This window comes from Lytechinus pictus, chromosome 5 (genome assembly GCF_037042905.1).
Source record: "Lytechinus pictus isolate F3 Inbred chromosome 5, Lp3.0, whole genome shotgun sequence".
In the NCBI taxonomy this organism is placed as follows: Eukaryota; Metazoa; Echinodermata; class Echinoidea; order Temnopleuroida; family Toxopneustidae; genus Lytechinus; species Lytechinus pictus.
This window is the reverse complement of record NC_087249.1, coordinates 15130225-15146135: the sequence shown is the minus strand read 5'-3', so window position 1 is coordinate 15146135 and position 15911 is coordinate 15130225. Positions and strand designations below refer to the sequence as shown.

At 37.1% G+C, this 15911-nt stretch overlaps 2 protein-coding genes across 2 annotated transcripts in view; one reads left to right on the top strand and one right to left on the bottom strand.

Moving 5' to 3' along the window:
* Positions 1–4887: 4887 nt before the first annotated feature.
* Positions 4888–11539, top strand: LOC129261754 (ras-like protein family member 12). Its single transcript, XM_064099345.1, has 4 exons — positions 4888–4951; positions 6187–6260; positions 6855–7045; positions 8257–11539. Exons 1-4 carry the CDS (start codon positions 4888–4890, stop codon positions 8594–8596), a joined length of 669 nt encoding a protein of 222 aa, XP_063955415.1. The 3' UTR covers positions 8597–11539.
* Positions 10113–15911, bottom strand: part of LOC129262368 (chromatin assembly factor 1 subunit A-like) — a 23460-nt gene continuing 17661 nt past the window's right edge. Inside the window, exon 12 of the mRNA XM_064099881.1 lies at positions 10113–14333. Within this exon, the coding sequence (XP_063955951.1) occupies positions 12760–14333 (1574 nt within the window). The 3' untranslated portion in view covers positions 10113–12759. The remainder of the gene's footprint in view (positions 14334–15911) is intronic.

Below are 15911 nucleotides of genomic sequence, written 5' to 3'. Positions count from 1 at the left end.
CATTTAAGTTAGATTGCTGATAAAATCCCAATGAATATAACATAATTAAACTAGTGATTTAGCCTTACATTGTAGGCCTATAGTAAAAAAAATCAAGGCTTGGCGAATACCACTTTGTTATCATCTGGTGGATCTCGCCGCCATTAATAAAATGGTTCTCGCATTTTTACTTCTGTAAACATTATTTTGACGTCTGCATATCTGGGTAAAATTCCCCTTGAATTAAATATTTTGTCAACTTTAAATGCCATCCTTGTTGTTTTCAACGTTTCATGGACCTAATTTCTCTGAATTTCCCTTTTGCTTGTCGTCAATGCCCTTTCCTTGTGTCGCAATGTTTATGTAAAAAAACGAAAACGTGTAAATAACATGCCTTGTGGACGATGATTTGGGACACCTTTTACGACCCTATACAGATTTACGACTCCTTGTTGTTTTACGATCATACATTGGTTTCAGTATAGGGAACATGATATTAAGGGCAGGAGTCGCCGTATGATGTCGGTTCTGCTGTTTTTGATGTCTGAAGAAACTTCGCACTCATGTCTAATTTGTTGGATTTTTTTTTTTTTTTTTTTTTTGGGGGGGGTGCTTATATCGTTTTACCATATTTTACTTCGGGATTGTAGGAGAGGAGTAAATGGATTAACACCGAGCGATGATATTGATAAGTGTTGTAATGACAAACTCTTGAGGGACAGAACATGGCATTGGCGGGGCTTATTTCTAAAATAGCTGCGAAAGAACGACGCATGTGCGCAAACACAGAATAAAAAAAATGGATGGTTTCAAGTTCGATGTTGGTGTTGGAGGCACAATTTAGATTCCTCTCCCTACCTTCAAATACCATTCTAAGTTTATAAAAATTATCACATATCAATAGTGAAATTCGTTCCTGTTCCAGTTGCATTTTAAGTTTGATGCTATGCTGACATTAAAATTGTCTTAACACTAACACCAACACCATTAGGTCAACACGAAACTTTATATCACCTTTTGAAACTGTTAACCGTTTCACAGATCTTAAAATAATATTTAAAAATTCATGCCTTATTTCATAATTTACCTTAAATTCCCCCTCTTTGGATATTTTCTTCTAAATTTCCTCTGCTTTTGAACTATTTGGGGTTCGGGGAGGAGTAGGTACGCCCCTCGCTTTTTTTTTTATTGAAATGGGACATTAATGTCACATTTCCACGCAAACGATTGCGGCTTTGCACGTAGTCAGACATTCTAGATTAAACAGATAACGGATTATTCGCAGCATAATCATAATAAAGCGGATCGCACGCAACACACGTGCACATTTTGAAAAATGAAAGTATTTGAATTATGCGAAGTATTCTAAACATATTAAACTATCATAAATTCGTGATATTTGAAGATATGAGTCTTTCAAAGAAGTGGGAGGGGTAGAATATTATTAAGTACAGAGCAGGGTGCATCTCTATTTCTTTTCATCATCTCTTGCTGACTGACTTCCTAAAATCATTATAGTCGGGGTAGTTATCATAGTTTGTTGTTGTTTTGTTTTCGCTTTTATATCAAATTTTAGCAGTTAACAGCAGTTGATTTATTTATTTGATTTGATTTATTCATTTCCGTTTCACAATTGTACATAATATGATAAACATAACATAACAAGGTCGAAAAAACTACAAGACAAAATATAATATATATAACATAATCATAGATTTAAGGAACACAATTCAGTAAATAAAGATATCTCAAATGACATTTGTATTTAAAAGTAAAACGGAGAGACTTTCCGAAAAAAGTAAAGCTTTTACAAGAGACAAGCCCCTATCTTAGTTACATTACAAAATAACAACTAATAAATATTGGGTCTTAATAATAATTTTGTTTAAAAATAAATACAAACAATTTTTGTGCACTTGACAAAAACGTATAACTGATGGATCGTGTGAGAAAAAATTACGTTTTACAATATTATAAGAGAGGGGGGAGGTGAGGGGGGAAGACAGGAGGGACAGAGGAGTGCAGTACACTAAGTAGAAAGAAAGAAGAAAGAAGGAGGGCAGCAGGAGCAGGTACTTTGGCTAATTGCAATTTTAATAAGAAGAAAATAATAAAACAAATAATAATATGCATGACTATGTATATAATATGAGCGCATATCATACGCATATACACAAAAGTCGAGTATAATTGATTTAGTTATTCAGCTTGACCTGTTTGCGACGAGTATTGCAGAATTAACATTTTTTTTCAGTTTGCGTTTAAAAATATTTACATTGGGGGATTCTTTGAAATCTTGAGGCAGAGAGTTCCAGTAGGCAGGCCCAGAGAAGACAAATGAATTCTTTGCAAATAAAGTTCTTGTTAAAGGGAGATGATAATATTGTCGTTGCCTTGTTGGGTAGCAGTGTACGGATGTATTTTTACGGAACATATTAGAGAAAATGGCGGGAAGGTCGTCCTTGCTTAATTTGAACATAAATTGACTAAGTTCGAAAAGATATATGTCACTTACTTTAAGCATGGACCTACTACAGGTCCATGCTTTAAGAATGTTATTTTAAAAAAATAAGATATCAGTACGTGATCTAAAGTGTGTTTCAAAAATTATTATTGGAGCTTTTTTCTGGAGAAGTTAACAGCAATCAGCTAATATCTTACATATTTATAAACTACATGTAGCCCTATGTTGTATTCTTTTCACTGACGTTGTTGTTATATATATATATATATATATATATATATATATATATAACAATACGTATATATGTATATATATATATATATATATATATATATATGTATATATATATATATATATATATGTATGTATATATATGTATATATATTCCCGGAATGTGCTGCCGGTCGTATCCTTCTTTTCTCTTTCAAACAAGGTATGGTGCCAGCACTGGCTTACAGATGGGGGCTTGGGGGGGGGGGGGGGGTGGACACCCAGAATTGTCACAACCAAGAAGAAAGTTAAAGAAAGGGAAACGGTCAAGCGAAATATACGATAATATTCTCTGAATAGCAGATCAAGCTCTATTACCCCCCCCCCCCTCCTCACTCCACCAAGTTTTTGTAGTAAAAAAAAATCTAATATTTTCTCTCTCGTTTTGGCTATCATGCAGCTTTTTAGAATGTTTATGCCCTTACGCCATGACTCGATGCCAGTGCATTTTGATAGTGGTGGGTGCAACAAAACAGAAAGGTAACGACCTTTTCCCCCTTAATGAAAAATCATTGATATTTATTAGCATTATCACCTTACCCTCCTAATAGATAGATGCTCTTCATTTATAATGTTCGCCTATTTTTTTTGTTATAATTTTAGCAATTATACGTGAGGTGGTCGCCCACACTCTCCTGTTACAGACAAAGGATACGGCCTTGAATACATGCAGAATAAAACAAATGGAACATTTCTCCAAGACAAAGTCAACCATAGAGCTATTAGTTTTGATCCGCACATAAATTGTTAGAGCAATAGGGATTTAACCTCTGACCCGCATCATTCCCGGATTGAAATTGGCTTCTGTCATGTTCAATCGAAATGTATTGAAAACACGACCGTGGTAATAGACCTTCTTTTTTTTTACAGAATTTAGTTGAAAAACAAACCTGTTTAAACATAAAGGTCTTTCAGATTAATGTCCGTTATTAAGGCAGTAACACGAATGCAATGAACGAAAAAGAAACAGTTTAAAAACAAAAACAAACAGAATATGAACACATTATATCAGTATTACCTTCCCTGAATAGCGGCGTCGATACGTTTTAATGTTCTTCCAGAGGGCTCTGTAAAATATTAAATATCATAGGTTCGTCTCTATTGTGTCTGTTTGCCTAAATCCTTGTGGATTGCTCAGATTTATGACATATTGTATATGTTGAAACATTTCATTAAATCTTCGTCTCCTGAGAGGATAGACGCATATTTCTTCCCCTCTCATTCAGAAAAAAAAATGTTCGCCATCGGAATTTATGATCAGGCAGAATTGCTGGAAGGGGAAAATTTTGTATGTCAGTGCATGATTGCGGAGAGGAAATCGTAGTTTTGCGTTTAATGAAACTGGGATTAGCCGGGGAAGCATTTTATCTTTTTTTTTCATTATCATTTATTATTATCATTATTATTATATACAGTATATATAGAGAAGTAGGTCCATGATTACACTGAGCGTGAGAATGAATTTGACAACGATAATTTTCAGAGTCAGAGTCTGAAATTTTTATAATCCGAAACCCCCAAACTGTGGTGTTCTTTTGTGTTCATAGAGGACCACGTCGATTAGATTACTCCCATGATACACATTTTGGTATTAGTTATACATAAGGCGACTTTTCCCTTTTTAGATATAAAAAAGAGTAAATAAGGCCATTATAAGTTATAAATCACAGCTCACCTTTTTCAATGACCTTGCTAAACTTAAAAAGAAAGAGTAAAAAGATGGCAGTTGTCCAAGAGAAAGAAAATAAGGCCATTATAAAGTTTTAAATCACAGCTCACCATTTGCAAAGACCTTTGTTCCTTTCTTGTTATTTTGCTATACTTAAAAAAAAAAAGAGTACAAAAAAGACAGTTTTCCATCCCCCCCCCCTCCCCTCCCACAACCTGCTGCGCCGCCCTAAATTTTTTCCTTTAACCCCCAAATTCAGAAACCTTTCCATGAACAATTATTGTGCTATATATGTACTAAAATTGAAAAAAAAAAGACAGCGCCGAAATGCCATCGGTCTCTAACCCCATTTCTCTCCGTATTAACACAGTTCGGAACATCCTTGCCACATCTTACATATCCGTTTACAGCCGCCCCCCCCCCTACCCTCCTCCCCCAATCGCCGATTTCTTCTTATAATACTGTGTTAGCAGACAATCCAATGTGCCTTGTTGTCTGAACAAATATGACTGCATCCGTCAGCGTCACCATAGAAACAGATGCTGATGATGTGATGCACGAGAGGAGAAGTCCGGGGTTTAAATGATATCATTGCATGCGTACACTCGTTCGCCGGACACAGGTGGTGGATATTTGACTAAAGCGAGCCGAAGTCGTTCGCATAACTCCCGGTTTCTGTTCAACTTCGCGATAAGGAAATATAAGAAGAAACGTAACTCTGACAATGAGGATGAAGACAGGTTCCTGAAAATATTGAATATCGAATAGTACGATTGAAAAGCATATGCCAAGACATGCTTCATTCAGCTGCCAAATATACCGTGTGAGTAAAAAAATGACACCTCACAAATTCCCAATTTAAGGAGAAAAGATGACATGAGCACATAATCATTATACATGATAGGAAAAAGTATCTTCTCCCCCCAAAAAAATTTTGACACCATATTTTTGCGGTATGTCTTCACGCTTGGATATAGTTAGTAGGTATTCTTTACAGTGATGTAACGTTTGACTCCGGCAAAAGTAAGGCATGACCCCAATTAATAAATCCAGATGTCAATTATGTCATTATCCTACGAGGGTTGCATTAAAATCCAATGCAAAACACCTTTTCAATAATTATTATCAGAACTGTCTTTTTAAGATCTCAATTTAATTCTAATTGAAAAGGGGTTTGCAAACATGTTTACTATTTTGGATTCATTCATTGCAGCCATGCCTTATTTTTGCGCAAATCGAACTTTAGATCGAAGTAAAAAAAAAACTACTGAAGATTCCTGATTATCCAAGCATGAAGACATACCACATGAATGTGATATCGAATTATTCGGGAGAAGATACTCTTTCAGGCCTATATAATAATCATATGTTCATGAAATATGTTTCCTTAGATTGGGGATTTTTTAGGTATCATTTTTTTCTACTCACACGGTAGTATGGCGACAGTGAGAGGGGCTGTTGGCAGTCGGTGGTGTAGGCCTATACGTACCTGACAAGGTCATCGGGAAGTGCAAGCCCGTGTTTTTGCATCCGATGCATTGTTTGGCCAAAAGGGTCATCATTGCTTTAGGGTTTTTTTTCAGTGTTTAATTTCTGTAGTACTTGCCCCTCCCCTGTATGCTAGTGGCGTCGAATATGTATATAGCATTAACACGCAGAAGTACCCGGATGTGATTCTTATTATTTTTCCTGATATTCTTCACAATTTAACCATATTTTGTGCATATCAGTATTTACAGGTCCCATTCTGTTTTATGTCATTTTCTAATATTGTTGTTATTGTTTTATTTTATTTTCTTTTCAGAGGGCACATACACCAAACAAGATATTGTAGATAACCAGACAGTCCTCATCAGTATATGGGATACAGTCCAAGAGGTATGTCGTCTTATTATATTCTTTTTATTACTTTTTTATAATTATATATTTCTTTATTTCTATACATATTTTCTAAATAGGTGAATAGGGAAAGAGCAGGAAGACCTAAAGGTCACCTTTTTTCTTCAATTGAATTATCATGAGTGTGGGGTAACACGACTCAGACTCCCCTTCTATCCTGTTCATTGCTTGAAAAAAGTCATGACGTCGTCGCCTCGGCCCCTCTACCGCAACCCTTACTCACCGATGACGACATAAAGTTGAATAATGGCCCTGAATGATTTCGTGATAACATTGTAAATTTTAAATTTTCTGTTTCCCTGGTTTATTTATCTGATATATACCCATATATCTATCTCTATCTATCTATCTATCTATATATCTATCTATCTATCTATCTATCTATCTATCTATCTATCTATCTATCTATCTATCTATCTATCTATCTATCTATCTATCTATCTATCTATCTATCTATCTATCTATATATCTATCTATCTATCTTTCTTTCTCCCAATTCATCTGTCAATCTATCTAATTATAATTTTCTATTCAAATACTTTAAAATGATCTATCTTGACTATTCTCTCACAGGATACGGAAAGTCTGATGCGATACATCAACTGGGCCGACTGCCTTGTTATTGTCTATAGCATCACCAGCAAACAGAGTTTTCAACAGGCCAAGATTCTACTCCAGGAGCTCTCAGATTCACAGAAAGCCAGGGATGCGCAGGAACTACCAATAGTGTTGCTAGGCAACAAGAACGAGATGGAGAGGTACAGGTGAGTTGACAATTGCAACGCAGATAGATTTTAGAACCTATATTGAATGCATTTAAAATATTCGTCAAGTCACAAAGAATAGCTGAGAGGTCTTTGTCGAAAATTGGTGAACTGGGAGAGTAGATCGTCCTAAGATTCGAAGCTGACGAAAAATTGCAAATATGTCGTTTGCCCAGAGTCACGGTCGAAACTGCCGTTTTGATTCACCGTTTTTCGACAAAGACTGCTTTGTTAGGAAGGACCATCGACAACAGATTTTCTACGTTCCAGATAGTGTATGCGTATAGTGTTGCGAAAACTCCTTATTACCAATTGGTCCACATCCACTTGGCGTAGGCCTACTGTCTGTTTGGTCTCATCCCAGCTGGTCTAATTCCATTTTTGTCTACAACCAGTTTGTGAAATAACACTTGTTCATCTATTTACCATTTCTTCCAATATTATTCCCATTTAGGCTACATCCATATCGTCTAATTGCCACTTGGTCACACTCATTTTAGTATATCTGGTTAACTGTTTATGTATTTATGAATCAAATTTTCATTTGACAAAATGAATAAATGATTAGAGATGAAGTGGAAATTATACCAACTGAGCACTAGATTTAATGAGAATTAAAGTAAGTGAATATTATGCCAGGTGCACGTAGACCCAATGGCAATTAGACTAAATTGATAGTAGACACCAATTGGGTTTAACCCATGTTAGACTATCGGAAAAGTAGATCAACTCCATGTAAACCAGGTGATCATCTTCGACTCCTGCAACTGCTATACAGTAGATACATTTCCTGAACATTCTGAACGATATAGGTAGTGGATAACAATAACCCTTTTACCTCAAATTAATATAACAATATGATTGGTTTGAGGCTTAATTTATGATCACAAGCCCGTCAGAATTATCTGAATATCACTTCATGCCTCTGTTTCTTCTACTGAAAGGTGCATTTTAGTTTCCTTCAACATGTTCAATGGATCAAATCTTTAAAAGATGAAGGGAATGCTGAGGAGCGGAGGGGGGGGGGGGGTCTATCTCATACACAAGTGCTGTTTTACTGTCACTGAAATGATGTTACTCGACGTGAGAATTTGCCGGCGAATCTATGTAGGCATATATGACTTTGGTAAAAAACTACTATTTCCGACACCTCATCGAATGAATATTTGTGCGTAACATAATTAATGTATCATATTTTGTCCCTCTTTCAGGCAAGTCAGCAAATTGGACGGAAGTGCCCTGGCAACCCAGTACGCCTGCAACTACCACGAAGTCTCGTCTGCTGGCGATTACGAGGATGTCGAACACGTTTTTCACGAGACTGTCCGCGAGATTCGGAGGGAAGCCGAACGACACATGCCTCTGAAACCGCTTTTTATTGAAGAGAAATCGGTTACCGCAACGGAAAGTGGAAGCGTTAACGCTAATGCGCATGGGCACCACGGTGCCAGGACAAAATTGGCGTCGCCCAAGGCGCCAAGGGTTGTGCCGAAAAGGACGGTTTCGAGTTTCAAGTTCTTCAACAAAGGATTCAAAATATTTTCGCAATGATCCGTGCCTGTTAAAAAACGATGAATTGTGGCTTGAATTATGTAGAAATTGTATTTTGTCAGCCTTATGTGAAGTGAAGCAAGGATTAACTGAAATAGTATCATTGTGACGTGGAATCGAGCACTGAGGAGAGAAAGACGGGATTAGGCCAATGAAAAATCGCCGATAGGTCAACAAATGATGAGTGCCTGAATACACGGAATAGGGACATTGCAGGCAAGCTACCAATCAAAGTGACACAAACCATTGCAAACAGTAGAAAGATTGAAGGAGATAATGAGAAAATGACCAAAAGAACGCCAATTTTTCTTTGACCAATTTTCCTCTTCGACCAACAGTTCCTAAGAAAAAAATATTGATAAATATTATTTTTAAGGTAGAAGAAAAGGACAATGAGTAATATGATATGAAAAGACTGAGGGAGAGTAAAATTGATCTAGATCTTATTTCTTTACTGATTGGTCATCTTGCTTTCCCGTGCAGGGAAAGGGATTGGTGAAAATAATTTGACTGAGAGCAAGATTGTGGTCGACCAAAAACATGTAAGGGTTTTATGCCATATTTCATAGCAGTAACTACACTTTTGTCATATTGGACGAAAATGTCAAACCTTGACGGCATACCCCCATTTATTCATGAGTTTAGAACATTTTTGACCTGTTTTATATTTCATAAGGCTAGTAAAAGCCCCAGACAGTGAGATATAACACCCCCTCCCCACAAGAAACAAAATTAAAGCATTCATGTCATACCAATTTTAAAACATTGCCATTTCCTTTATATGCCCTCAAAGGTAAAATAATTTAGTATATCAATGTGTATGTGTGCATTATTTGATCAACACAAATAAAGAAAAAATGAATAAAAAATAATAAAATGAATAAAAATTGTGTGTGTACCATCCAGATTTGTTATTTGCATAGTACTGCCAATTTGGATTATAGTTCCAATCACTTTGCCCTACCCTACACAAAAGAGAAGCTTTAATTAATCAAGATTTGTCTGCAAAACTGGACATGAATTTTCGTTGAATCAATTTCCATTAAAGTAGCAATTTATTTTCAGGAAGATGATTCCGAGTGTTTGTTCATGAATATACATGTATCTTTCGTCCTCTGGTGCACATAATCATCTTCAAGGAAATCCCCCTCCCTGTCTGGTTTTCCCCACCTACCTTTCTCATAAATGTATCCCTTTTTTAGTTAAATCTCCCTTTCTGATAAAGTTGTCCTTATTGATAATTGTCAAGTACAGATTTAAGGACATGAAGGAAATCGGAGGGGACCACCATCAGATATCACCACCATCATCGTCATCACCAAATTCACCACCGTCATCCCCATCATCACCATTATGACCACCATCACAACTATCATCATCATCATCACCACCATCACAACTATCATCATCATCACCACCACCACCACCACCATCATCATTACCACCTTCATAATCATCGAGTATCACCATTTACACTCCAGAAAACTATAAAGGGGAAACCTTCACATAAACATCCTTTTCTTTTTCAAGGAACTGTTCCAGTATTTATTTTGAAATGTTGCACATAAACATCTTTGAGTTAGATACCTTTTCACACTTCCATAATGTGTAATGTATGTATGTATTTCAAATACATGTATTCAAGTAATGCATTATTTCTATTGGTGTCAATTCAATATCCTGGACTGTTTCTGAGAGCTTGTTATCAATCATCTAATAAAATGTTAGAAATTTATGACAAACTGTGCCTTTGATCAATCAAATAGCACTATTTCAGTAGCTTACAACATTATCTTATGAAATTGATAACATGTTTTGTGAGACCGGATCCAAAGCCCTATGGCACTTTCTGTCCACTATACAGAATTAAGAGCACTAAGTCAGGCCTAATTGTAATTTGCACTATATACAACTGAATATTATCATAATCTTATTCAAATTCAGTGTAATTTCAGAGGAAGCAGCATCCAGTTTCGGGGAACCAAAGAATAATGTTTGATAGCACCAAGCATCCCTACAAATTCAAAAAAGCCAGCCTCCGTAAGAAGTCTGTACCAATGCACATCCAAAGTTTGAAGCATGGATATAGAAAGAGAAAATCTCTGCTCTGGCATGGCCAATTGTTATTCACCAAAGATTTCCAAACAAATTGATACACATGTACATATAATAGGAAATCTTGCAAAGTGCTAATGTGGTTTCAACAGCACATCAGCATATAAGGTCCAACCAACAAAACCTTTTCTCCGCTTTCTTTACCCTCTAGACACTTTCTGATGCATACTTGAAAAGCAAAAAAAAAAAAGAAGATAAATGAGCTGCCTTCTATGAGTAAGGAATAAAGGGGCATATTATTTTACAAAATTCTAGGGGGGCTACCAATAGGTAGAGTCGCATATTCTAAAATACATAATGAAATATCTAAATATGGCATAATTCAATTAATTGGATAGAGCAAAATTAGGAATCATATTCAATTCAGTTCATTATCTAATATCAACAACCCCAGTCTTTATAGACCATACATATTATCTTTGTCTTTTGAAAGGGTGGATTTGAAGTTGCAATCCTAAAGTACAGAGGATTAGAGTTTCAGGTGATTTTCAACAGTAATTTCAATGCTATTCACATAATACTTGTTTCATTTTCATGCAAGTTTGGTACAGAACCAACTCTGTTAAGTGCCCTTTGATGTATACAATTTGTTAAACACTGCATTGCTGCCAGCTTTGCTTTTGTTTTTTACCCCCCACCCCACCCCCTTCATCAATGCTCAATTGCATACAATTCCACATAGACGTACATTTGAGAGATTGATATACATTTCATGTAGGCATACCTTGACAAAAAAGTACTTTGTATTCAAATGAATATTTTGTTTTAATGTGTAGGCAATAAATATTTGTAGAAGATAAAAAATAAACTATGATCTGTGAAGATTGATATTGAAGCTGTATGTGTATTTTATGTATTGACAAAAGAACTTGTGTGTAACATGCGAGAGACAGAATGTATGTTCAAAATACAGTTTTCAAAACAAAGATCAAATGAAAATAAAATACTAAAGAAATCTATTGACATGGGGAAAGGAGAAGGAATACAGTATGTAAGAGAGGATGATGTGGAAAGGAAAGAAAGGAAAAGCGAAGAAAGAAAGAAAAGGAATGAAGGAAGGAAGGAAGGAAATAAAGATAGGGGACAGGGAAGGGAGAAAGTAAAAAACAAAGAGAGAATGGAAAGGAAGAAACTAGAGAGTAAGAAAGAAAGAAAAACAGAGAGAAAAAGAATCTTGCTGGAAGTAAATAAGAGGGATGGAATGAAAACAATCATAAATTAACTATATGTATATGTCATAAGTCTATAACTTAACAATCTTATGATGGAGATAACAAACTGAAATGGAACACTGGTAAATAACATAAAAACTCTAGACAATTCTTAATCTATATGAACAGACAATGTGAAACACAATGGACTATGCCTACCACAAGACAAAATAAACAGAACTTAACGGAAGCAAAGAAAATCAAGCTCTAATGCTCTGCTTACATTTGGTCGACGATGATCATTGTAGAGTGCTTGTTAGGTGATTATATCCTGGTAGCCATATGACCTCCCAAGGTTGGCACACGATTGTAAAATTTCTTCAAGGGTTCATGATCATTGTACGGTCTACCGCAGAGGTCAAGTTACACAAATTTGTCAAAATTGTATCCCTTATTACACAGTAGACATGTAGGGGCATCGGATAAACAGTGCAGGGCACTCGTACAATATACGGCATTCATCAGCGCAAGGGCATGGTATTCTGAATGGATATCCTATGATCAGCGCAATGCACCACGGGTTACCGTATGACGATCAAATCTGTATGTCTTTGTCTTCAGCCTTCTAGGAGACCAACACAAGGAATCAGACAAAGATGCATTCAAACAATCAGAGACTATTCCATCATACGATGATCATAGCTAATGTTATGATGCATCAAGCTTAAACCCATTTGAAGTCTATGCAAATGCCATGTAAAAGGGATATTCTATGCATAAACAGCCTCTCTCATGTATCTACTTACATATATTCATGAACAAGTATGAACTAAGTATCTTGGTACATGTTATAGTATGAAATAGGACAGAAGGGGGGGGGAGGTTATTAGTATAGCTTCACTCTTTAGGAGCTTCCAATGGATTTTCTTGAGGTTTGTTGTCAGTTTTCTTAGGATTCTGGACCGTGAAGAAGCTAGTAAGGGTTTTTGTTTTCTTGACTGGCACTGGACTTGTTTTCTCCTTGTTCTGTAACAAGGCATTGGACTCGTACATCTTGGCAATAGCTGCATCCAGGCGCTGTGGGGACGTCTTCATTATAGAGGGCAGTGAGGGACCACTTCCAGGAAACTTTCCTGCAGAGCTGCTTGGTGTAATACTACCTGGGGGAGATCGGACGCCAGGTTTAAAGACAGGGGAAGTTTGCTTCTGCTTCACACTATCAAAGACTTGTCCTATACTGTTCTGTGCCACTCCTGGCATTCGTTGTTGAGCACCATTAGAGATGGGTAGCGGATTGCTGATAGGTGACTCAACACCAGTGGGAGGTGTTTGAACAGTGGTGTTGGATGGCTGAACAGGGTTGCTGCTGGCCATGTTCTGTTGACTGCCAGAAGTCTTGGGCAGAACACTGGTATCAAGTTTTTTTATCGCAATACCGGGTGTTTGGACTTTAATTTGGGGTGGTGGTACAGAGACAGTACCTGGCATCTTCTGTTGAGCACCAGGTAGGGCATTGGTATTGGGTACTTTAAGAGAAGGATTAGGTGCTTGGACTTTGGTGTTGGATGGCTGAACAAGGGTGTTGCCAAGTGCTGTTGCATGCTGCATGTTTGCCAGAAGACTGGATGCTGCAGCCTGTTGCAGGAGGTTACTCATGTTGAACGCTGCTGGGTTGATAGCTTGTTGCATTGGGAAAGGCACTACCTGGATGGGTGCAAGTCCTGGCTGCAGAAGAGCCCCACCCTGATGGATATAGCCAATAGGAGCAGTGCTCTGGAATGCTGTCCCAGGAAGGTGCATGGCACCAGAGGCATTCGACACACCTACCACCTTATTGAAGGCGGACGGCATGGTGCTTGATGGGATGTAGATATGCTGCTTGGCCAGAGATGCTTCATGGAGATTAGGCGCCTTCACCACTACAGGTTTACTCACTGCAGGCTTGGGAACAGCTGCAGCAGGCCTGGCTGCTATGTTGGTGGGTGGAAGTGGTGATGACTGTCCATCTCTTGCTCCCACACCATTCACCCAAGCAGTGGGAACAGGAAGATCGGTCAGATTATACTTTTCCAGAATGTGGTCATGCACGTACCAGCAGATCCGCTTGAAATGCTGTGGACGTCTTTCTCTCACTGCAATAGAAATGATCTTGAGGTCCAGCTGACGTTTGGAGATGACATGATCTATGTGATCTAAGAACTGCGGGGATTGAGTAGTGGTTGATCCAGGAACAGGACTTGGACTAGCTTCCTGTCCTGCAGCTGAGGCAGATCCTAGTGGAGACTCTCTGGCGGAAATACTCTGGCCCCCTGCAGGTTGAGATGGGGAACCATCTGGAGAAGCAGCAGGGGCTCCGGGGCTGGAGGTCTCCAGGCGATGCTGCTTGCGGCGCCAGTAATCCCTGAATTCCCGGATAAGAGACTTGATACCTGCCATGTTACCATGTACCAGCTTCAATAGCTCTGGCATAGCTGCAATTGTAACAAATGGGTTCAAAACAGAATTAGCTATGACCTCCTAATTTCAAAATATAAAAAAATATAAAAATACCTACTTCCAACAATCAATGTAATGATTGTAATCTAATGTCATGAAAAATCCTTCTTGAAATTTGTGGCATCTGAATCATTAGATCTTACATGTATGTTTATAGAAGAGTGCTCTAAAATATGGAAATGTAAAGTTAATCCAAACATGAGAATGATACATGAATTTTTTTCATACCATTTTCTTCACATGCTGAGAGTTTCAACAGCACATTAATATTGATCAGTCACAATGAAGTAAACCAAAAGCTTCAAACATTGTCTACTCCTAATTCTTTGGATCAGTCCCAAAAGAATCGTTTTCCAAGTGATGGCAAAGAAAGACATACCATGTCTTAATATCTCTGCTGTGTTCTGCCACGATGTGAAATGTGGATGTGAAACAAAAGAAATGTTATCTCTTGTTAGTGTATTTGTGAATTTGTTTCATGTTTCCCCGATGTTTCTGACAACATATATTAGTTACAGCCTACACTGATAAGCAGACATCTGATTATATGCAGGTTGTTCTTTAATTATTGACAAGGATGTTAGTTCTTATAAAACACAATAGCATATACCAATTTTTTAAAGGAAACTAAAACCCAAGAAGAAAAGCAATCTTTTTGGAAAGAGTAAAATGAGAGGAACACGGCCGTCAGATGGTAAAACGGTCAAAAATCGCTGTTCTGAGAAAAATGACTTTAAAGTTTAGAGGTTTGAGCTTTTTTATGAGACGGAATAATGCATTTTAGCAATGGGAAAAGAAGCACAATAAACACTAATAACTGAAGAATTTTGTGTTTATTTGGGGTTTTAATTATGAAATAAACGAGATTTTTGTGTAGATAGACTGTTTAACCACAGCACATTTATACGCTCATACTACATCATAAGATGGTAAAATGGTCTATCTTCTTAGATAGACCATTTTACCATCTTACCCCCTAATACCCCTCATACTACATCATAAGATGGTAAAATGGTCTATCTTCTTAGATAGACCATTTTACCATCTTACCCCCTAATACAGTAAGGACAAAATTCTTCAGTTATTAGTGTTAATTATGCTTCTTCTTGTCCCATTGCTAAAAATGCATTATACCCGTCTCATAAAAAGCTCAAACCTCTAAACTTTTAAGTCATTTTTCTCAGAACAGCAATTTTCGAAATAGAGCGTTTTACCATCTGACGGCCGAAAAATTTAACACAAGTTTCATCAAATTCGGTTATAAAATAAGCAAGTTATGGACGTTTGAAAAGTCTTGTACTTTCTACGGGGATCCTTAAATTAGCAAACGTGCTTCAAACTGGCTGATTTTGTGGACAACTCTCCATTTGTTTTGTACACAAATTTTCAGATTTTCCCTTTATTTTATGTATTTCACATTATCTCCTCCTGATCTTGACAGATGTGGTGTGAATTATATTTTCCCATGACACATGTTGTGCTCAGAAGGAGGCAAGGTGCAATTTGAAAGATAATGAGGAAAATTTGTGTACAAAACAAATGTAGAGTTGTCA

Excerpts from the sequence above, each read along its gene's own strand:
- LOC129261754 (XM_064099345.1), top strand. The coding sequence starts at position 4,888 with ATGACTGCATCCGTCAGCGTCACCATAGAAACAGATGCTGATGATGTG. Across the intron at positions 6,261-6,854 it reads TATGGGATACAGTCCAAGAG|GATACGGAAAGTCTGATGCG; the intron begins GTATGTCGTCTT and ends ATTCTCTCACAG. Across the intron at positions 7,046-8,256 it reads AACGAGATGGAGAGGTACAG|GCAAGTCAGCAAATTGGACG; the intron begins GTGAGTTGACAA and ends TCCCTCTTTCAG.